This window comes from Chionomys nivalis, chromosome 2 (assembly GCF_950005125.1).
Source record: "Chionomys nivalis chromosome 2, mChiNiv1.1, whole genome shotgun sequence".
Taxonomy (NCBI): Eukaryota; Metazoa; Chordata; class Mammalia; order Rodentia; family Cricetidae; genus Chionomys; species Chionomys nivalis.
Genome location: NC_080087.1, coordinates 59,296,403 through 59,315,939, shown reverse-complemented (window position 1 = coordinate 59,315,939; position 19,537 = coordinate 59,296,403). Strand labels below are relative to the sequence as shown.

Below are 19,537 nucleotides of genomic sequence, written 5' to 3'. Positions count from 1 at the left end.
TGGATGGGCTCCTCTTCATGGAGCTCACTCCTGCAGTTTTATACTGTCTGCACACTTAGCTCTTTAGCTTCTTTTAACCTTTTGATTAAAGGCTTTATAAACAGTGTAGTGTAACATCAGTTCAATATAATATAATACTACCCTCCTGACTCTCCAGTGCACAGCTCAGGATGGAACATGCCACATAAGGCAAATCAGAGTTTTCTTATTCAACTCCACTGTCAGAGAAACAGTTAGATATACTGTGGCTTCCTGAGAAGACATGGTATCCTCACAACATGCCTAACTGCAAAGTATAAACATGAATGTCTAGAGGTTTTAGCACAAGCTCCAACAGCCATAGATTTCATGGCCATTTTACAAAGCTTCTTGGTGGGGAGCCTCATTAGTCACCATCTGTTTATGTGTGTAATTCGAGATAACATTTTGGTTACATGTCGGAAACACCTCTTGCCATTAACCTCATTTCTAGAATACTGCCTCACACTCAAGCACCTGGAGTTCAGGAACACAGACCTGAAACTCACACACTGACTACTATGTAAATGACAGAAGCATAGTCTGTAACAACGCTAGAGAATTCTGGATGAATCTGACTTTACCATAAATTTCTGTCACTTGACTGTACTCATTCTGAGTCCATGACGAATGCCATCACATATGAAAAAGAAATAGCATCTAAATAAATATTACAGTAGTTGAGGATATGAACCATCACCAGTCACAGAATTTTAGATTCCTGTTGGCTCACTTGGACAAGCTGCATTCAAATTATTTCATTCATTGTGATAATCATGTTATATAAGTAGGATAAATTTAATTTGGAAATAATTTGTTGACATATCCGAGTTAGGTCTGGGTGCTAATTCTACATTTCATTTGTACTATCCCACGGAAGTGATATGAGTCCCTTCAGAGTCAACTAAAATTTTAGTAAAATATTATTCTTCATTTGTCTATTTAAAGCAGGCTTCTGGGCTTTCCTTAAATATTCTTACTAATGTAAGGTCTTGTGTGTGTATGTTTGTGCGTGTATGTGTGATATTTAGATTAAGTGTTAACTAAAATGTTGCATACATAACAGCTGCACCTAATAAACAGACTATTACAGTCACACAGGCAATCAGAAACTGGAAGTTCAAATCTGATGCTACTACTAGAATATAATTAGGAAAAAGAAATGGAGCCGCATTTCCCTTTGGCTAGGGCATAAAAGGAGACTTAAAAATGCAAGAGAGAAATGAGGAGAGCAAAGACAATAAATTATCAAGAACTATAAAACATTGGTATTTACTTACATGCCACAAAAAGCTTATTCAGACTCAAATCAGAACCAAAATGGAATGGAAGAAAAGCTTGTAAAGCAACTTAGAAACCATCAGGTCTCCTGCTCCTCCCCTGCCCCCACACAGGAAAGGGCCTGCAGGAAGCTGGGCTCTCAGCCTCCATCTGGCAGCCAGGTCTAGTGGAGCCAGTTCTGAGAACTCTCTAAGTTTCCACTTTCTATCTGATGACAGAATTTATAAAAACCATTCTTTCAAGCTCGGGCAGTAAGTAATGCACACCTGAAGCCACTACATGGAAGCCTATGAGCCTTCGGGGTCAGTCTAGTCTAGTCTACAAAGCAAACCCTATCTCCAAAATAACAACCTCCTCCCTTCTCTTCACACACCTCTCCAAACCGAATTCTTCCATATTGTCACACTAGACTCGAGATAACAAATTGATCTCATAATTGTCCCTGAAATGAACTGAAGGCCTCTCCTCAAACACCTGTACTACTGGGACAACTATAATCCTTATGTTATGCACCATCTTTCCCTACAGGAATGTCAAATAGTCACAAGAAACTGTAGTATAGTTCACAAGACAGGCTAGAAGCAAACAATTTACATCAGCACTCTGAGGCCCAAAGCTCAAGATGCTGTGGAACTCTCTCATGGCGATAGCCTCAGAGACCGTTGGGTAGTTATCCAATTATATCCCACACAGTAAGGCACTTTGTAAGGTTGTGGGTGGAGAACCCTGCAGTATATTACTAGGGACCTCATTGCATATGAAAATGAAAATAAAGAGTGAGTAGAATTTACACTCAGGACATTTTTCTAGACTGAAAGCATAAACTAAAACTGCCTTTGTGAAAAATATGAACCTTGGAAAAAACACCTGCCATGCTACCTCCGAGTACTCACACTTTCAATTTCTGCTATTAAATGATTTTTTCATTACAGTAAATACCTTGCTTTTGCCAGGTGGTGGTGGCGCATGCCTTTAATCCCAGCACTCAGGAGGCAGAGGCAGATGGATCTCTGTGAGTTCGAGACTAGCCTGGTCTACAAGAGCTAGTTCCAGGACAGGCTCCAAAGCTACAGAGAAATCCTGTCTTGAAAAACCAAAAAACCCTCTTGCTTTCTAAAGTACTATTGACTCAACTTCTACAGTGCCAGGGACTGAATCCAAGGCCCCATATATGCTAGCACTGCAGTAGTGCTGCCCTACGAGTACACCAGCAAGCCATCAAGGTACAGTTAGTATTTGCCATATGCCAAGCGTAGTGGACTCTTAAAAAGTACTCTACAGAATCTTATCTTGACTTTTTAAACTTGCTGTGAGACTGACCACAGACATTGTCTACAACACTGAGGACTCCCCATCTAGGCTGATCCTCTTTAGATGCAGTAGCAAACACTGACCGCTGCCTCCTGGGGAGGCACGAGATGTCTATGAGCCTTCACCAGTTTATCACCAGTCAACACAAACCATGCTTTATGCATGCTTCTGTCAGAGACAGCACAGTGCACACTGAACAGCAAAAATCAATAAAAAAGAAAAAAAAGCAGCAGTACTAAATCAACTATGAAAAGGATGCCATGTTTGCTTACAGTGTCGTAGGTGTGGCTTTGTTCATTTTATGTAGGGGCATACATATCAGGCAAATAGTCTTATCACTATTCACACCCGCATAATCCCAGTACTGAGGAGGCTATGGTAGGGGCGTAACAAGTTCAAGGCCATCTGGACTGCTGTGGGAGACTCTGTCTCAAAATACTTTGGAGAGCCGGGCGGTGGTGGCGCATGCCTTTAGTCCCAGCATTCGGGAGGCAGAGGCAGGCGGATCTCTGTGAGTTCGAGACCAGCCTGGTCTACAAGAGCTAGTTCCAGGACAGGCTCCAAAACCACAGAGAAACCCTGTCTCGAAAAACCAAAAAAAAAAAAAAAAAAAAAAAAAGACTTTGGAGCTTGGGGTGCAGTTCAGCTGCTAGAGTATTTGTCTAACATGCACAACGTTCTGGCTTTCTGTATAAAACCAGACATGGTGGCTACAGTGTCAGTACTTGGAAGGTAGAGGTAGACGTTCAAGGTCTGCCTCCATTAGATAAGTTCCAGGCCAGTTTGTGCTCCTTGAGACTGTCTCAGCAAGATAAGCAGGACTTCAAATGTGCACCAAATATTAACTTAGGGGGTTACAAAGAAATTGAAGCAAATGGCTGAATCAGTAAGTACATTAGGTATAACCAGTGGCAACTATGAGAGCCACACATTGCAACCAATCTCCAACTCCACTATCAGCAAAAGAGGGTTTGGCAAAACCTGGATGTAAAGCCAGATGCGAGGTTTCCATATAGACATAAGAGTTTTAGACACTGTGCTTTAAGACGATGCCCAAAGCTTTTAAAAAGTTGCATTTTTCATAATGTTACTTCCTACCTGATATATTCTAAAAGGGATATAACGAAATCCATTTTCTTCTGGAGGATATTCCATGAGTTTCCGGTTGATGGCCCAAAACTGGTCAAATCTGTCTGAAAGGATATAAATTCTGTTATTAAGAATGAACATCATTAGTAGACTGGCTCATAAGAAGACATGAAAGTCCTAAACATTCTCTCAGAAGTTTCTGAAAAGCAATTGGGCATGGTTTACAAATTATTTCTCTTAATGTTAACATAAAGCAAGGTATGAAATTAATAAGTTTTTCTCTCAAGAGAAACCCTATACAGGGATGTGACTACTTGTGTTACCAAAGGCAGAGACCAGCAGTGATAACAGCATGACTCTTCATTTAGCTTATGAAAGATAATCTATATTAGAACAAATCTGCACAATTTAAATATTAGCCAGCACTTATGGAGAAACAACAATATAGAAGAGCTTCCGAAAGAAATGTGGGACCTGGTGCTGGGGCAAAGTCTGTATAGCACTTGCCTTGAAAGCAATGAGAGTTGAGTTCAAACTCCTAGAACCTGCGTAAATATGTCAGGCATGGTGGTGCCTACTTGCAACTCAGCATTGGAGAGAAAGAGACACTGAGTCCCAGCCAGGGACCTAGCCTAATTGGCAAGGATACAGGAAATGAAGGACTTTGTCTCCAGGTAAGGCAGAGGCTTTCCTGACACTGGGAGTGTCCTTGGGTCTTCATGTGTGCTCAGAAGCACACATGCACACACAGACACACACACACACACACACAGAGACACACAGAGAGAGGTCGAGGAGGAACATAATCCCCCGGTAGACTTGGCTTGCCTAACAGGTACAAGGCTCTTGGCTCAATTCACAGCACATGGGAGAGGGTGGGTGGAAACAAAACATAGAAGTGCATGTGCAAATTGTCAATTGCACCTTAATTTTATACTGATTATGATTTAAATTTTTTTCAGGTTGAATTGCAACATTACTAAGTTATAATAATTTGCAGATCATAAAAATCTACAGTCTCTAAATACATTCAGAGGTCAGAACATTCATTGTAAATGCAATCATAGAGTGTGTGGTCCTTTGCATTTGCTCAGTATGTATGCATGTGCACAATATGAAGTTTTCAAAGTTCATTCTTGTACCAGGTACAAAAGTTTTGTTTATGATCGAATAAGCATTCAATGATAAAGAGTTATAAGATTTTGCTAACTTACAAATATTTGAGTCATTTCTATTTTTGGCTATCATAAATCACATTACTAAGAACATCAGTGTACACATTTTGTATGAATATGTTTTCAATTCTCTTGGTGGACCTAAAAATAAAATTCCTGCATTTTATGGCAAGGCTATTTAACTGTTAACATGGTAAACGTTTTGAGGAAATGACAAACTGTTTTCCAAAGTAACTGAACCATTTTCCATTCCTACCAATAATGTCAAGAAGTTCTAATCCATGTTTGCCACTGCCGGCACTAATCATTTTGCCCTGTTTATTTCTGAAACAGTCTTATATGCAGCCTTAGCTGGTCTCAAATTCACAGAGATCCACCTGTCTCTGCCTCCCAATTGCTGGGATTAAAGGTGTGTACCACCACCACCTGGCCATTTTTGTTTTTTTGATATATTTATCTCAGCTGGTATGAGACAGTAACTCAATGTGATTTTTATTTGCATTTCTCTAATGACTAATATCGAGTATCTTTTCATGTGCTTGCTGGCCATTTCTGTATCTGGAGATTTCTCTGGATAAATGTCCAAAGTTCTTATTTGTTTTATTTTATTACTGTGTATGATGTGTGATGTGTGTGTGTGTGTGTGTGTACATGCACACATGCCACACTGCACATGGGTGTGCACTGCACACCACAACTTTTGAGGTTATGTTCTCTCCTTCTCCCATGGGTTCCAGGGATCAAACTCAAGCATGATGATATACTTTCATAATTAAAACACATGGGAGGTGGAGGCAGGATGATTTGGAATTTAAGGCCAACCTTGGCTACATAGTGTGTTTGAGGACATCTGAGGCTACTTGAGATTCTATCACAAATAAACAAAAAACCTTCCAGCAGAGCTGGGTGTGATGTCACATATCTGTGATCCCAGCACTTGAGAGGTAAAGGTTTCTGGCCATCCTAATATATATAGCAATGTCCAGGCCAGCCAGCACATGATACCAAGATCCCATTTCAAGACATGCAAAACAAATCCCCCAAACAAACCTTTATTAAAATAGACTTACATGGATTCCACCAGAAGAGTGAAGGGTTAAAAACCCAAACAGAAAACAGGCTAATTCTCAACTAGGAAAGATTTAAGACCACGGGGGAGATTGGGTAATTGTCTGGAGACATTATTGGTTGTCAAAACTTGTCTGTGTGCCTAGCAATTAGTGGATGGAAGCCAGGAAAATTACTACACAGTACAATACATAGGACAGCTCTGCCAAACAACTGTGTTGACCCAAAATGCCAATGGAAGGAAAACTGAAAGAGGGTGAGTACAAAGTTTCTGGAAAGACCTCCAAGGCATAAAATATATAAACAAAGAGAAAGTCGCACCACACACCCTCACTTCCAATTCATCCTTCAGCATATGCACTACAATATGGGCTCAAATCCTTTCCAAGTCTTCACAATTTCAACTACTTAGAGATTTCTCAGCAAAGTGTGCTGAGATTCAAAAGCAAAAGGCTCTTCTGTAGTTCCCAATGACTGCAAGATGGGTCAATGTCACTGGGGAAGAGACATCAAAGTAGGATGTCATTCCCGCCATATATGCCCAGCTGTACATTTTTCTTAGGAATACAGAAGTCAGCACACAGAAAGCTTCCTGCCTATAAACACAGTGAAGGCCCCAAAGAGGGCTAGTCCCTTTTGGCTCCCATGTGCCCTGACACTTATTGTTAATCAGCTGTGCTCCACATTATCCTGGCTCTATGTGGATTATAGATTCACTCTGGCCTGATCCAAGAAGCAAGCTTCTTTAATTCAGAGTGTTAACTAGACTTCCCAGTTGAGGTTGAATCCCAGTCTCGGGAAAGGGCTCCACATTTAGTCTTTCCTCTCCCATCCCTAAATAGCATTATAGTTTCCTCAAAACTGATAGTGACTCTTTGTTTGTAAGTGTTAGAAACCAGGTGTTCCCTCCTGCCTGCCTTCAGGGATTCAGCGCCAAACAGCCACATCATCACCTGCTGCCAAGTGTGACACATTTCTACTGTCTCCAAGAGTTGAGTATTTTCCCCATGTCCATGCATTATATCTATTTAAAAGGTCCCCACTACCATGGCCCTGCGCTAGTGCGCTCTCTCTCTCTCTCTCTCTCTCTCTCTCTCTCTCTCTCTCTCTCTCTCTCTCTCTCTCTCTCATACTCACTCAAAGGCAACTTTTTGCTTCCCCTCACCCTCCAAAAACTGCTTTCATCATGTCTTTGCATGGTGTGATTAGTAGTTTCCCTTGGCTCTGATCCACCAAGGTACTCTTCCTTTCACCAGGAAGGTGGAAGTCCTGTTGGTTTCTGGGCCACACTAGGTAAATGTTCTGCCTTTAAGTTATGGTTGATGAATTTGTAAGTTTATTGCAAAGTGGGAGCCAGAGCTGGACCTAGCTGGGGGGGTGGGGTGGTAAAGGGCAAGACAGCTACAGTGTGCACACACCCAGCACACACACCCATTCCCTCCTACAATACCAGATCTGAACCAAGCTGCTGATCTGTACAGATCGTTCGTGAATTTCATTCTAAATTCTTGAGTTCAATTCTTCAGTTTCTGTTGTAGAATAATCTTTTTGTACACTGTGAAGATCTGTCTTTGCCAAGGTGCCTTTTGATTGGTTTAAATAAAAGCTAAACAGACATTAGCTAGGCAGTGTAGTAGGAATCGGCGGGCTGCATTCCACCCGGCTCCCAGCTACCTGGCTAGCTTATGCCCCGAAATAATTACATGGAAACTGTATTCTTTTAAACACTGTCTGGCCCATTAGTTCTAACCTCTTATTGGCTAACTCTTTTTATCTTGCTTTAACCCATTTCTAATAATGTGTGTAGTACCATGAGGTGACTTATCAGGGAAGATCTTAACCTGCATCTGTGTTGGGTGGGAGAATCATGGCGACTGACTGACTCGGCTTCTTTCTCCCAGCATTCTGCTCTGTCTACTCCACCCACCTAAGGGCTGGCCTATCAAATGGGCCAAGGCAGTTTCTTTATTAACCAATAAAATTAACTCCTCCATCAAGGCAGAAAGTATAAGTGGGAGAGTCAGAGAGAATGCTGGGAAGAAGGGAGGGGTTGCCAAGAAGGAAGTAGCACGGACGGTACAGAGTAAAGTTAATGAAGCCACGAGACAAAAAGTAGATTGATAAAAATGGGTTAATTTAAGTAGTAAAAGCTAGTTAGTAACAAGTCTAAGCTATGACCGAACTTCCATAATTAAAAAAAAAAAATCTCTGTGTGGTTATTTGGGAGCTGGCAGGAAAGACAGAAAAACAAAACAAAACAAAACAAAAAGCCAGCCTACAAGCTTCTGTTTCTTCAGCTGCTGCTTCCCTCTGCCTGCTCTTCCCTCCACATAGGTACCTACCTGCTTCTCAGTTCCTGGTTGTTCCTCCTTGTCCCTTAACCATTCCTCCCCTTATTCTATGTCATGTCTCTCTGGCTCCTGGATCCAGCTTCTATGCCCTTGGGCCTCCTACCATGTGAGCAATCTTTTCTCTTGGCTCTGGCCTTCTGCACACTTATGGGTCTCTTTACTAAAGAACTTACTCTCTCCCTTTTCCTCATCAGTCTCTTTGATATCTCTGGCTCCATACAGTCCTGCAGCTCCAGCTCTAAGCTCTGTAGAGCTTATAGGAGCACACCCACACAGTCTTTTGCTTTGTGATCCACTCTCCTTTCCTCTATGAACTCATATTTGATTATAGCAACCTGGCCTCAATACAGATCAATGTCCAAAAGTTGGCGCACATAACTTCCAAATTCTCACAGATTATAACAATTGCATAAACAAATGCTCCCCAAATCTCTTCTATCTAAACTCACTCTGTTCTACACTTCGAAGTTTCTTCTAAGGTTCTACTTACCACTCTAAAATCTTTTGTCTCTAAGGTTTCTCTGCACTCTGCTCTCAACAAAACAAAACAAAACTTAAGGTTTTAAACTTATAACAAAAGGCTTATAATAAAAAACATATATATGACTCAACTCTTGTTTAGTATGTGTGTGTGTGTGAGTGTGTAACTTGGATTCAACGCTCATTTAAAAAGATAGATCTACTAGCAAAACAGATGGTTTTAAATAGCAACCATGTGGCTCTCCTCCATCTTGGCTGATGACCTCATCAGGATGTAAGCAGTCACGCGGTTGGCAGTCATCATTAATAAGGTTAAGGATACATGCCATCTGACTTAACTTCAGATGACCACATGACACAGAACAATAAGTGTAAAACTTCTTAGTCCTAATGAGCTCTCTGTTTATCACTGTATCTCTTTTTAGACCAAGGAAACAATAAGTCTCCTAAATATTATGGATTGGTATGGGTGTCTGTATGACAAAAATTTAAGGTTATATTTGCTACAACATACTATGCATGTGATTCAACTCTGGTTAAGAATATACTACATGATGATAAAATTTTAAGGTAATAAAGGTCTACTCAGATTAATAAAAGCTGGTTTAGATGTATGCCTAATTACTTACGAATTTGCTAACTGTTCAACACCAAGCTGCTAGAATATTTAGATAAGCAACAACATGTCTGATAAACAAGGTATATTCAATAATTAAGATTTAGAAATCCTTAAGGTCTACTCAGGTTAATAGAAACATCTGTCTACCTTTGTCTTTGTTCACTTTAATCTTTACCTACTTGTATAAAAACAACAACATACAAAAAGCTGCAATGTTCTATAACAATGCACTATAAACGGATCAATAAAGTTTCCATATGGACTGTATTTATGATTAAAAGTTTTATTTTGATAACAAGAGAACGTCAATTCAAAAATTGTTATTTTTAAGGCTAAATATAACAGGGATCAAATGCCAAGTCCTAGTCTTATGAAAACTACTAGCTTGTAAAGTATTAAGAATAATTAAGACATGCAAGTAGTCAGTTAACTTATAGATGATCAGATGTGTTCAGAACTATACTTGTAGTCATGGTAAGTACTAATGTAATTAATTACAGGAACAAGCTTAATTTAGTCTCCTGTTTTATTTTCAAAGTTAAGTGTAAAACAAGCAACTAGAAACAAGAAAAGTTTGTTTAGTTTAGATATATTTAATAAATTATAAAACATGGTCCTCAAACTCTTCAGAGATTGGTTGAATATGACATTTAAAATGTTTGATAATAGTAGTAAAAAAAAAAAAGCTTCCTGTGACAGCAGTGCCAGTTCCTGGCAGTAGCCCTAAAGAAGAACTCTGCCTGGAGTTTGCTTTAAATGTGGCAAAGCAGACCACTGGGTAAAAAAATTGCCCTTCACCTTGCCCACCACCAGGACCCTGTTCAGACTGTAGACAAGCAGGACACGGGGGAGTTGATTGCCCTGCTTTGCTTAGACAAGGCAGGCTGGTCCCCCAAGTTCCTATTTCACAGGAAAGTGTTGGATCGTCTGCCCTAGAGCATTTGCACCCTCAGACCACAGAGGAATCTAAGGTAATTGTTCAGGTAGCCAATAAGTCACTGTCATTTTTAATAAGATTCAAAGCTGCTTGGTCTGTACTTCCTGCTTATTCCGGTGAAATTTATCTTCAGATCTCTGACAATGTCTACAGCTAGGCTAATGATAGCTCTGTCAACAGCAGCAACCAAGATCTCAGCTGCCTTCTCAAGTCTCTTCATATATAAAAACCAGATCTCATACCTCACTTTCCAAGATTTACTACTAGGTCTAGACACAATTTACCTTGCTATCAGACTCTTTTTAAAAAGAGATAAACTCACAAAACAAATTTCAGTGTAACTTTACTATTCCTTTAAAAAGGAACTCACTTTACAATGACTGCTCTTAGCAATCAATCATCTGTGTCTCACGGTGAATGATTGGATAGAAAAAGGCATGAAGTTTATTTAAGGTCTAAGAATATAAAAGCTTAAGTTGTAAGGAGCTAAGAAAATGTTTTAGGGTCTAAGAAGGTGTTTGAAGGTATGCAAACGCAATTTATAAAGGTATAAGGAAGTGACTTACAGTATATAAAAATGAAAAATGTTTCAGATCTCTTCCTCTGTCTATGCTATTGTTATATTCAGAGTTCTAATATTAATCAACAGAGTTCTGATAAGCTATAAATCTATCTCTGGTAATCACTTACTACTATTACCATGGTTACAAGCTCAAGATTTTAAATCTCTGCTGGCTGTCTTCTAAGTGTAGACTTAAAAGAGCTAAGCATATCTGTCTAATATCTGTACACCCCATCCCATCTTCTGGAGGGAGGAAATAGTATTCATGCTTTTAACCCAAAATCAGTTTGGGTCTCCAAACTTCTACTATGACTCAAAGCCCTTTTCTACAGACAGGTTTTAGTACAGATCACAAATAGCGGTAATGCTAATATATCTGAAACTTTTGCCTCATCAGGAAATCCAGATCTCACAGGTCAAATGGACTCCAGATATGTACTGTCAATCAAAGCCTGTTTTCCCACCTGCCTATTCTACTTATTCCTGACTAAGAATCTATCCTGCTCTCCTTTCCCTGGTCTTAGGACTTCCCTCCAACAACTACCATGACCATGAGCCTAAAAGTTTCAAATGTACACCTAAGAAAAAAAAAAACCCTTCCCTTAAACTCCGTAACTTTACCTTCTGTCCATAATATATGTGTTAGTAACCTGCCAGCTTCAGGTGTTCCCTCAAAAGCTGCAGCTCAGAGAGCTGCATAGTGGCTAACCCCAGGTGGTCCAGTCTCACAAACTTGCTCCAATTACCACCTGCACATCCCTAATCCCAGATGGTCCCACACAGCCTTAACAGCAGTGAAACAGCCTGATCTTCCAGAACAATCCCCCAAAATGTCGATATCCGCAGACAACAGAAAGCAGTCTAAAGAGCATAGCACCATGATTCCTGCTCACCATCACCCCTTCCTATTTCCTCACCTTTTATAACAAATGAAAGGGATGAAACCAGGTGATCGAGCACACCTTCACCTCGGCAGCCACACTATTACCTGCATCAAATGCGACACATATCCACTGTCTCCATGAGTTGCATATTTTCCCTATGCAATGCATTATACTCCTTTAAAAGGTCCCTGTCAGCACGCACCCCTCATCCCTGTGCTCTCTCTTTCATCCCCACTCAGAGGCAGCCTTTTGCCCTATCTTCCCAACAAAACTCTTTTGTGAGGTCTGTTGTGTAGTGTGATCTTTGTGGCATTCCTTGGACTCAATCTGCCAAGGTACTCCTCATTTGCAAAAATCCTAACAATAGGACTTTATAAAAACAAAAAATGCCAGTGCTAGGAGAACCTGTAACCAGGTATCTTCATACTGGACTTAGTAAAAATGTTTCTTATATACACTTGTCAAAAATTAAAATAAAATTCAAAAAACAATGCTTATCCAGAATATATCAACTTAGAGAGAAAAGCAAACAGCTGAAATCATGCCTGGTGGAGACTTACCCTCCAGAAAACAGTACATCTACCACCACAGTCACATCAATAGGAAGGAAATAGATCTAATCTATATAGTGTCTTAACTAAAGGCTTTCAAGGTAGAAAGCATATCCAATTACAAAGGAATCTGAATAATTTCTTCACTTGTAATATGTTAACTGTATTTGTAAGGCAAAATGGTGGAGCACACAAATAATTACCTGAGAACTGTACCAAACCAGCTATCAAATAAGTGATTTCTATCATTAAACTTATGTCTTGTGAATCAAACATAATTAAGAGACTAGTACCTAACAGGGCAGGGCAGAAAAGGGTAAGCAGCATTATTCCTTTTCCCTCAGGCCATCTACCACTGTTAGCTTCTGACTCAGCACACCCATACATACATTTATGCATGACACAGAATTCTGGCTCTATTGCATGATATTTAAAGTGACTAAAACACATCTGATAGGGATCCTCACCAAAATAACTTTCAACAATTTCTTTCTTTCTTTCCCCCTTCTCTCTGTTTTTTTTTTTTTTTTTTAAACAGGGTTTCCTGTAGTTTTGGAGCCTGTCCTACAACTAGCTCCTGAAGACCAAACTGGTCTCGAACTCAGAGATCTGCCTATCTCTGTCTCCCAAGTGCTAGGATTAAAGGAGTGTGCCACCACCACCCAACTCTCAACTATTTCTTAAGAGTTACAAAAATTCACTGTGCATGCACAAGTAGGCAGGGGCAGAGGCCATGCTATGGATAAAGGCTAAGGTACCAGGACTGAAGGAGGCTTGTCCTTAAGCCTGTATATAAACACAGCTTGATAACAAGATTGCACCCAAAGGAATTTGTTGTCTGAATGAATCAAAAGAGCAATAAAATCTAGGTCATAGGAAAGCTTGACAATGATTGCTGATATCACAGGACAATGACAGGAGACATTCTCTTTTGCCCTAACAAATAAGAACTAGAGTCTTGGGAAAATGGGCACTAAGAGCAATAATCAATCATATTAGGAGTTGACTTTGTACTTGTGCTTACTATTACCACTTTCATTTCTCTCCTCCACCACTCAACAGCCTCCTAACTAGTTCCTACCTCCCCAGTTATCTGTAACACACACCACACAGTGTTGCTTGCAAACATAAACCATTTTTCAAATATTTTCCTAACAGGTTATAAAAATGTAATGATACACTTTAATAACATGATTAAGTATAAGAATCCTTTTTGAAAACATTTTTTGTGTGTATGCACATGTGTGTGCATGTTTGTGTTTATGCATGTATGTGTGGGCTATGCATATGTGTGTAGAAACCATAGAACAACTTTGTTTTGAGACAAGGTCTCTTACTGCTAGAGTCAGGTCTGTCTAGTGCTGGAATCCTAAGTACAAATCACCATGCCTAGATGTTGACATGGGTTCTGGATATCAAACTCAAGTCCTCATTGTTGTGGCATATTCCTTTACAATGTGTGTTGATATGTAACTGTGATTGGTTTAATAAAAATCTAAATGACCAATAGCCAAGGATAATTTCCGGGGCAGAGAGAATGTGGGGAATAAGAAGGGGAGTCACCACTGGATGTGGAGGAAGCATAACATGTAGGAGATGAGGTAACAAGTCATGAGCAGCATGTAAATTAATAGTTATTTTAACTTATAAGAGCTAACTATTAAGTCTCTGTGTGGTTATTTGGGAGCTGACAGGCAGGACAAAGAAAGACTCACTACATAATGGCACCCTACTTCTAGGTACATATTTCCATTTAAGACCAGAGAAAGATTTAAAAAAGTTTCCAAACACACAAAAGTCAAGCACGACTTCTTAGTCCTGTAGTGTCTCATGTGGGCTGCAGTTCACAGATGTGTCTCCCACTGCTGCTTGAGCCACCAGAGTGGCATCAACAAAGGTGTGTGGCATTTTAAGGTTTTGCTCATGCAGATAGAAAAGATTACAAATACATAGTATAGCAGATCCAGACAAGAAAAAAAAATATTTAAACAGGTTACAGTGTTTAAAAAATGTGCATAGGCTTCAAAAATAAGACAATGGTATAGACAATTATAGAAAAAATAGTTAATAAGGAATAAGAAAATAATCTGAAGACAAAAAGAATATGCCATGTAGTGATGATGAATATATAGGGAGTCTGGATTCTGTTTGTTACTGTGTTGTCTTTGAATTTTTTGATTGCTGATAAGCAAAGAAAAGCTGCTGGGAGACATGGGATAGTGAAAGAGACTGCTAAAATAAACCAACCTAGAAACTTTAAGAATGTGTTAACTTTAAAATGGAACTCAAAAAAATATATTACTTTGGGGACGAGGTTATGCTTTTGTTTCCCCAGGAAATGAAAGGCTGTGGTGTTCAAGATTGATAGAGATCATATTTGATGAGGGAAAATCCCCCTGAAAATTCTGGCTATAGACATAAAGAAAGAAACCTAGAAAAGCTACAAGACAGGTGATGCATATTTTACCTGTTCAAATGTAAAACAAACAAACAAAAAATCATCGTTGGCTGGGTTATACACACTGCACAGTCCATACTTGTGTTAATGCAGATATATATGTTATTTTGGAAAGTTTATGTATTTTTTTTTAAAGCTGGTTGGTATTGGCACATGCCTTTAATCCAGTACTTGGAGGCAGAGGCAGGCGAATCTCTGTGAGTTTGAGGTCAGCCTGGTTTACAAGAGCTAGTTCCAGGACAGACTTCAAAGCTACAGAGAGAAAGCTTGTCTTTGGGGGGGCAGGCGGGGAAGGGGAAGAAAGCTTATGTGTTTTCAGAGCAAGTGGACCAGACACCAATGGAAACGGTAACTCAGGTAGTGATGAAGCCTCTCAGAGTGCCTATGTTGCAGTTTCCTCAGAGTTCTGCATCTAGAACAGCTTCAAGGTTGCTGGCTGAGATGGTCCGATCTCACAGACTATTCTAGTATTTGACTACTATTCTAATTTTCTCAGGGTCTGACAAAGATGCTAGGGTCCTCAAACAGCAGGAAGCAGTCTAGAGAACACAACACCCACATTCCCAAGAGATAAGATGAGTGGTTTTTGGTCATTTGGTGCATTATGGATGTCTGTCATTGTTTAGGGGGGCTGGTCACAAGTTGTCATTGATCATCGTCAGGGAGGACATTAAGCAAAGGAAATTAGATTCATGGATCTTGTTCTGAAAAGAAAAATGAGTATACAGAAATGAAAGGATGAGAGATATATTCTATCTACTTTCAAACTAAAAAAGCAAATACTGAACTCAAATATTTTAAAATGATATGGATTTTGTATACTGATACAAATTTAAGATTATTTTTGTTAGAACATACTTATTACACATGTTTCTACTCTTGTTTAAGTTACTGTAATTATGCAGCTCATTTAACAATGTAATACAAAGTTTCTATTCTTTGACAGTTATTATTACAAACAATTTAGGATAATAAAAAATGCAGATTATTGTTAGTCACCTATTACATCAAACTTGTAGTAATGCTAGATATGTTTCCAAGGACAAACAGATATATATTTTAGATAGATAGATGGTCTTTAATGACTTACAGGATATGGCATTTAATTTTTTTTTAAACTTAGGGGTTCTCATGACAGTGAAACATGTTTGCTCTTTGCAGCACCAATTTACTTCAGAAAAAAAATGATGGGCACCAAAGAAACTCCATATGGAGTTTTCAATGTGGCAAAACTAACCATTTGGGCAAGAAATTGTTCTTATCTTGACTGCTGACAGTATGCTGTACAAAAGTGGACAAGCAGGACACAAAGGAAAAGGACTGCTGAACTCTGCCAAAATAAGGCAGGGCAGTGCTTCAAAATTCCTGCTACACAGAAAAGTCTGCCATCGTGCGGGATACACAGGGAAGCGACTGTTGAACTTTGCCAAGATAAGGTGGGACAATCCTTCAAAATTCCCGCTCATAGAAAAGTCAGTCAGATATTCCAGGCCTGGAAGTCAAAGATGGATGCCCCAATACTACAGAGGAGCGTTGGGGTGACAGGCAGCCAGAAGTCTCTGCTATTGTTTATTTTTGGAAGTAATTGCACTGAACTTTCTATTTACTCAGGTAATAATATATCCTTCTGTGGTCTTTGATAGAAATTGAAGGCTAGTCAGTTACAGTTTTCCTTAGTTATGACAGAGGATAAATTAAGCACAGAAGTTTGGACTCTTCAAGAGAATATAGACAATGGAGTATTTTCTCTAAATTTGCCAAATAGAAATGAATTGGACATTGTAAATGTAATTCTGACCTGATAATTCTTATTGTTTATAGTTTTATTATGTTAGAGTTAAAACCTTCTTTATTTAGATAAAGGGGGGAAATGTTGTAGAATATTCCTTTTCACTGTGTGAAGGTATGTCACTGTGATTGGTTTAATTAAAAGCTTAATGATCAATAGCCAGGCAGGATTTTTGGGCTAGAGAGAGAATGCTGGGATGAAAAAGGTAAGAGTCGCCAGCTGGAAACGAGTAAGCATGACATGTAGGAGATGAGGTAACAAACCATGAAGCACAGGGCATTATGCAATTAATAGAAATGAGTATGTAATAGAAATGGGTTGATTTAAGTTATAAGAGCTAGTCAGAAACAAGTCTAAGCTATTGCCTGAGCTTTCATAACTAAAAAGAAGTCTCTATGTTGTTTATTTGGGAGCTAGCTGATGGGACAGAAAAAGACTCGCTACACCTTATGATCTCACGAGAAGCATTTTGCTGAGGAAGCTTAATACCCAGTCCCAAGAATCACTGTTTAAAAAAAACCAGACCTCTTTGCCTACAACTGGGGTAGATGGGTCCCTGCCTAGTTCTATAAGTAGGAATCTATAGTTAGTAATGAAGCACCTTTCCCCAGATCTCACCCCTCTCCTCTCCTAGTAAAGCTCTGCCGCTCCTACATTCCCCAGAGATCACCTAGAACCTCACTCATGCGCTCATGCATTCATGCACGCATTCATTCATTCATTCACACTAACTTGCTTACTTACTAAACTCCAAGTCATAGTATCTACGGCCCTGGAAAATGTCAAATGTGTGTGTGTGTTCTGTAGTAGGCTGCAGTATCGTCTCTCATTTTCATATAGCTGCTTCCTTCTCACCATTCAACTCTCAACACAAATGCCATTTCTGACTTCTATATTCCTAAGCAACAGTAGCCCCATTCTTCCAATCATTCCCTTTATCATTATTATTTTTCTCCAACAACTTATTATTTGAGTCTGAATATTTATTTACTGTCTCTCTACTTTAGGTAAAATAAGTTCCACAAGACAAAGACTGTCTTCCATATCTTTAGCTCTAAGAAGGCACATAGTACACAGTCAATGAATATTTGATAACGATTAAACAATGAAACAAATGAGTTATTTAGGCAAAGAGAACATCAGAAAGAAAATTTCAAAGGTTCCATAGCTAGTGAAAAAGGATAAACGGTCTAGAAACACAATATTTTATTCTCACTTTTGCCACCAATAGACGTGAGATCTATCTAGCAAGACATCATGTATACTTCGATGTGTGGAAATGATGTATGTGTGTGTGTGTATGTGTTCAGGCGTGTATGCCCATGTATAAATACTGAAGCAATAGAAGGACATTGGGTGCCTGCTCTAATACTCTCCACTTTATTCCTTTAAGACAGGGTCTCTCACTAAACATGGAACTACACTAGTGGCCAGTAAGATGTAGCAGGCCTCCTCTCTCTGCCCAACAGTGAGGTTACAGGCATACCAGTTTTTTGTGTGGGCTTTTAGAATTTAAACTCAAGCCTTGGTGCTTACACGACATGTGTCCTTATCCACTGAATATCTCTCCAGACCCGATTATGGTGTTTTTAAAACTGTGCTTCAATTTCTTCACCTACAAAGTGGAGAAAGTTGAAATACATATTCATGATAGTACTGAAAGAAAAAGAATAGATGCTAAGTGCTACATCATGTTTACGATCACTTCCAGATTATTTAACAAGGTTAAGGAAGCATAGGGAACCCTATGAAGAAGCAGTTCTGTTCAAATACCGTCATCACAGGCTTGCCTGGAGTGTTCACCATGCTCAAGGACAGAGTATTATCAAATGCAGTGTAAATGTTGCTTGCTATAGTTTTGCAATTCAGCAGTCCTTGCCAGCTTGCCTCGACGAAGAGAGTAAGAGCCATCACAACCTGCTGCATCATTTTACATTGCCCTGTATGCACCATTCCATTTCCTCCAACCTGTTCAGTCATTACAGGTTCTATCTTTTCAGCCAAGAGGTACAATTTTGTTGCCATTAACTTTTTATCAATTTCAACTGTTTTTACCCTGAGTTATAACAAGAAAAGGTAGTAGGAACAGGAATAATGATACAAAATGTCAACATCTTAAGAGCCTCCAGTTTGGACAAACTGGTCGTCTGAATAGGTATGGCCCCCATGCGTTTGAATGCTTGGCCATTAGGGAAAGGCACTACTAGGAAGTGTTCTTGTTGGAGGAAGTGTGTCACTATGGGGGGGCGGGCTCTGAGGTCTCATATGGTCACTCTATACGCAGTGTGGTAAACTGTTCACTTCCTGCTGTCAGCAGATCAAAATGTAGAACTCTCAGCTCCTTTTCCAGCACCAAGTCTTCCTGCATGCCACCATGTTTTCTGCCATGATGATAAAGGACTACACCTCTGAACTGTAAGCCTAACACCAATAATCACTGCCTTTCAACCCTTCCTTCTCTTAACATACTACAATATTGGAAGGGCACTTGCCTGTGTGTACAAGTCTAAAGTTTGCCCCCCTCCCCCCTACACTTGTAGAAAGACTAGCTAGGGGTGAGGGATGTAACTTAGTGATAGAGAACTTGCCTGGCAAATGCAAGTACCTAGATCAATGTTCAACACTGCAAAATAATAAAAAAAATAGAAGATATGGAAAAAACTAGTATGATAGAGGAAACATTTCTAGTTAATCTGAGAAAGTGAAAAGTTTTACAATTATTATACTTGATTAAAACATAGATCTATAAATACAGTCAGTAATAGTTATCTATGAAACCTCATAAATAGTTAAGACTGCTGCTAAAACTTAAAAACTTACTAAGCATTGAAATAAAATCATGCTCAATTTTAATTATGGTTCTTTTTTCTTTCTCTTATTTTTTGAGATAGGGTTTATTTGTGTAGCCCTGGCTCCTCTGGAAGTCACTCTGTAGATCAAGCCTGCCTCTGCCACCCAATCCCA

General features: G+C 39.4%; 1 protein-coding gene across 6 annotated transcripts in view; it reads right to left on the bottom strand.

The window, feature by feature from the left end:
* The window catches only part of Atg5 (autophagy related 5), a 126,516-nt gene that overhangs the window by 42,454 nt on the left and 64,525 nt on the right, over window positions 1–19,537 (bottom strand). For 4 of the 6 annotated variants that reach the window (XM_057761491.1, XM_057761489.1, XM_057761490.1 and 1 more), the window contains exon 6: window positions 3,709–3,803. The exons of 1 other annotated variant lie outside the window; for it this stretch is intronic. In XM_057761491.1, coding sequence (XP_057617474.1) covers window positions 3,709–3,803 — 95 coding nt within the window. The remainder of the gene's footprint in view (window positions 1–3,708; window positions 3,804–19,537) is intronic. One more of the 6 variants, XM_057761492.1, reaches the window with a different exon arrangement.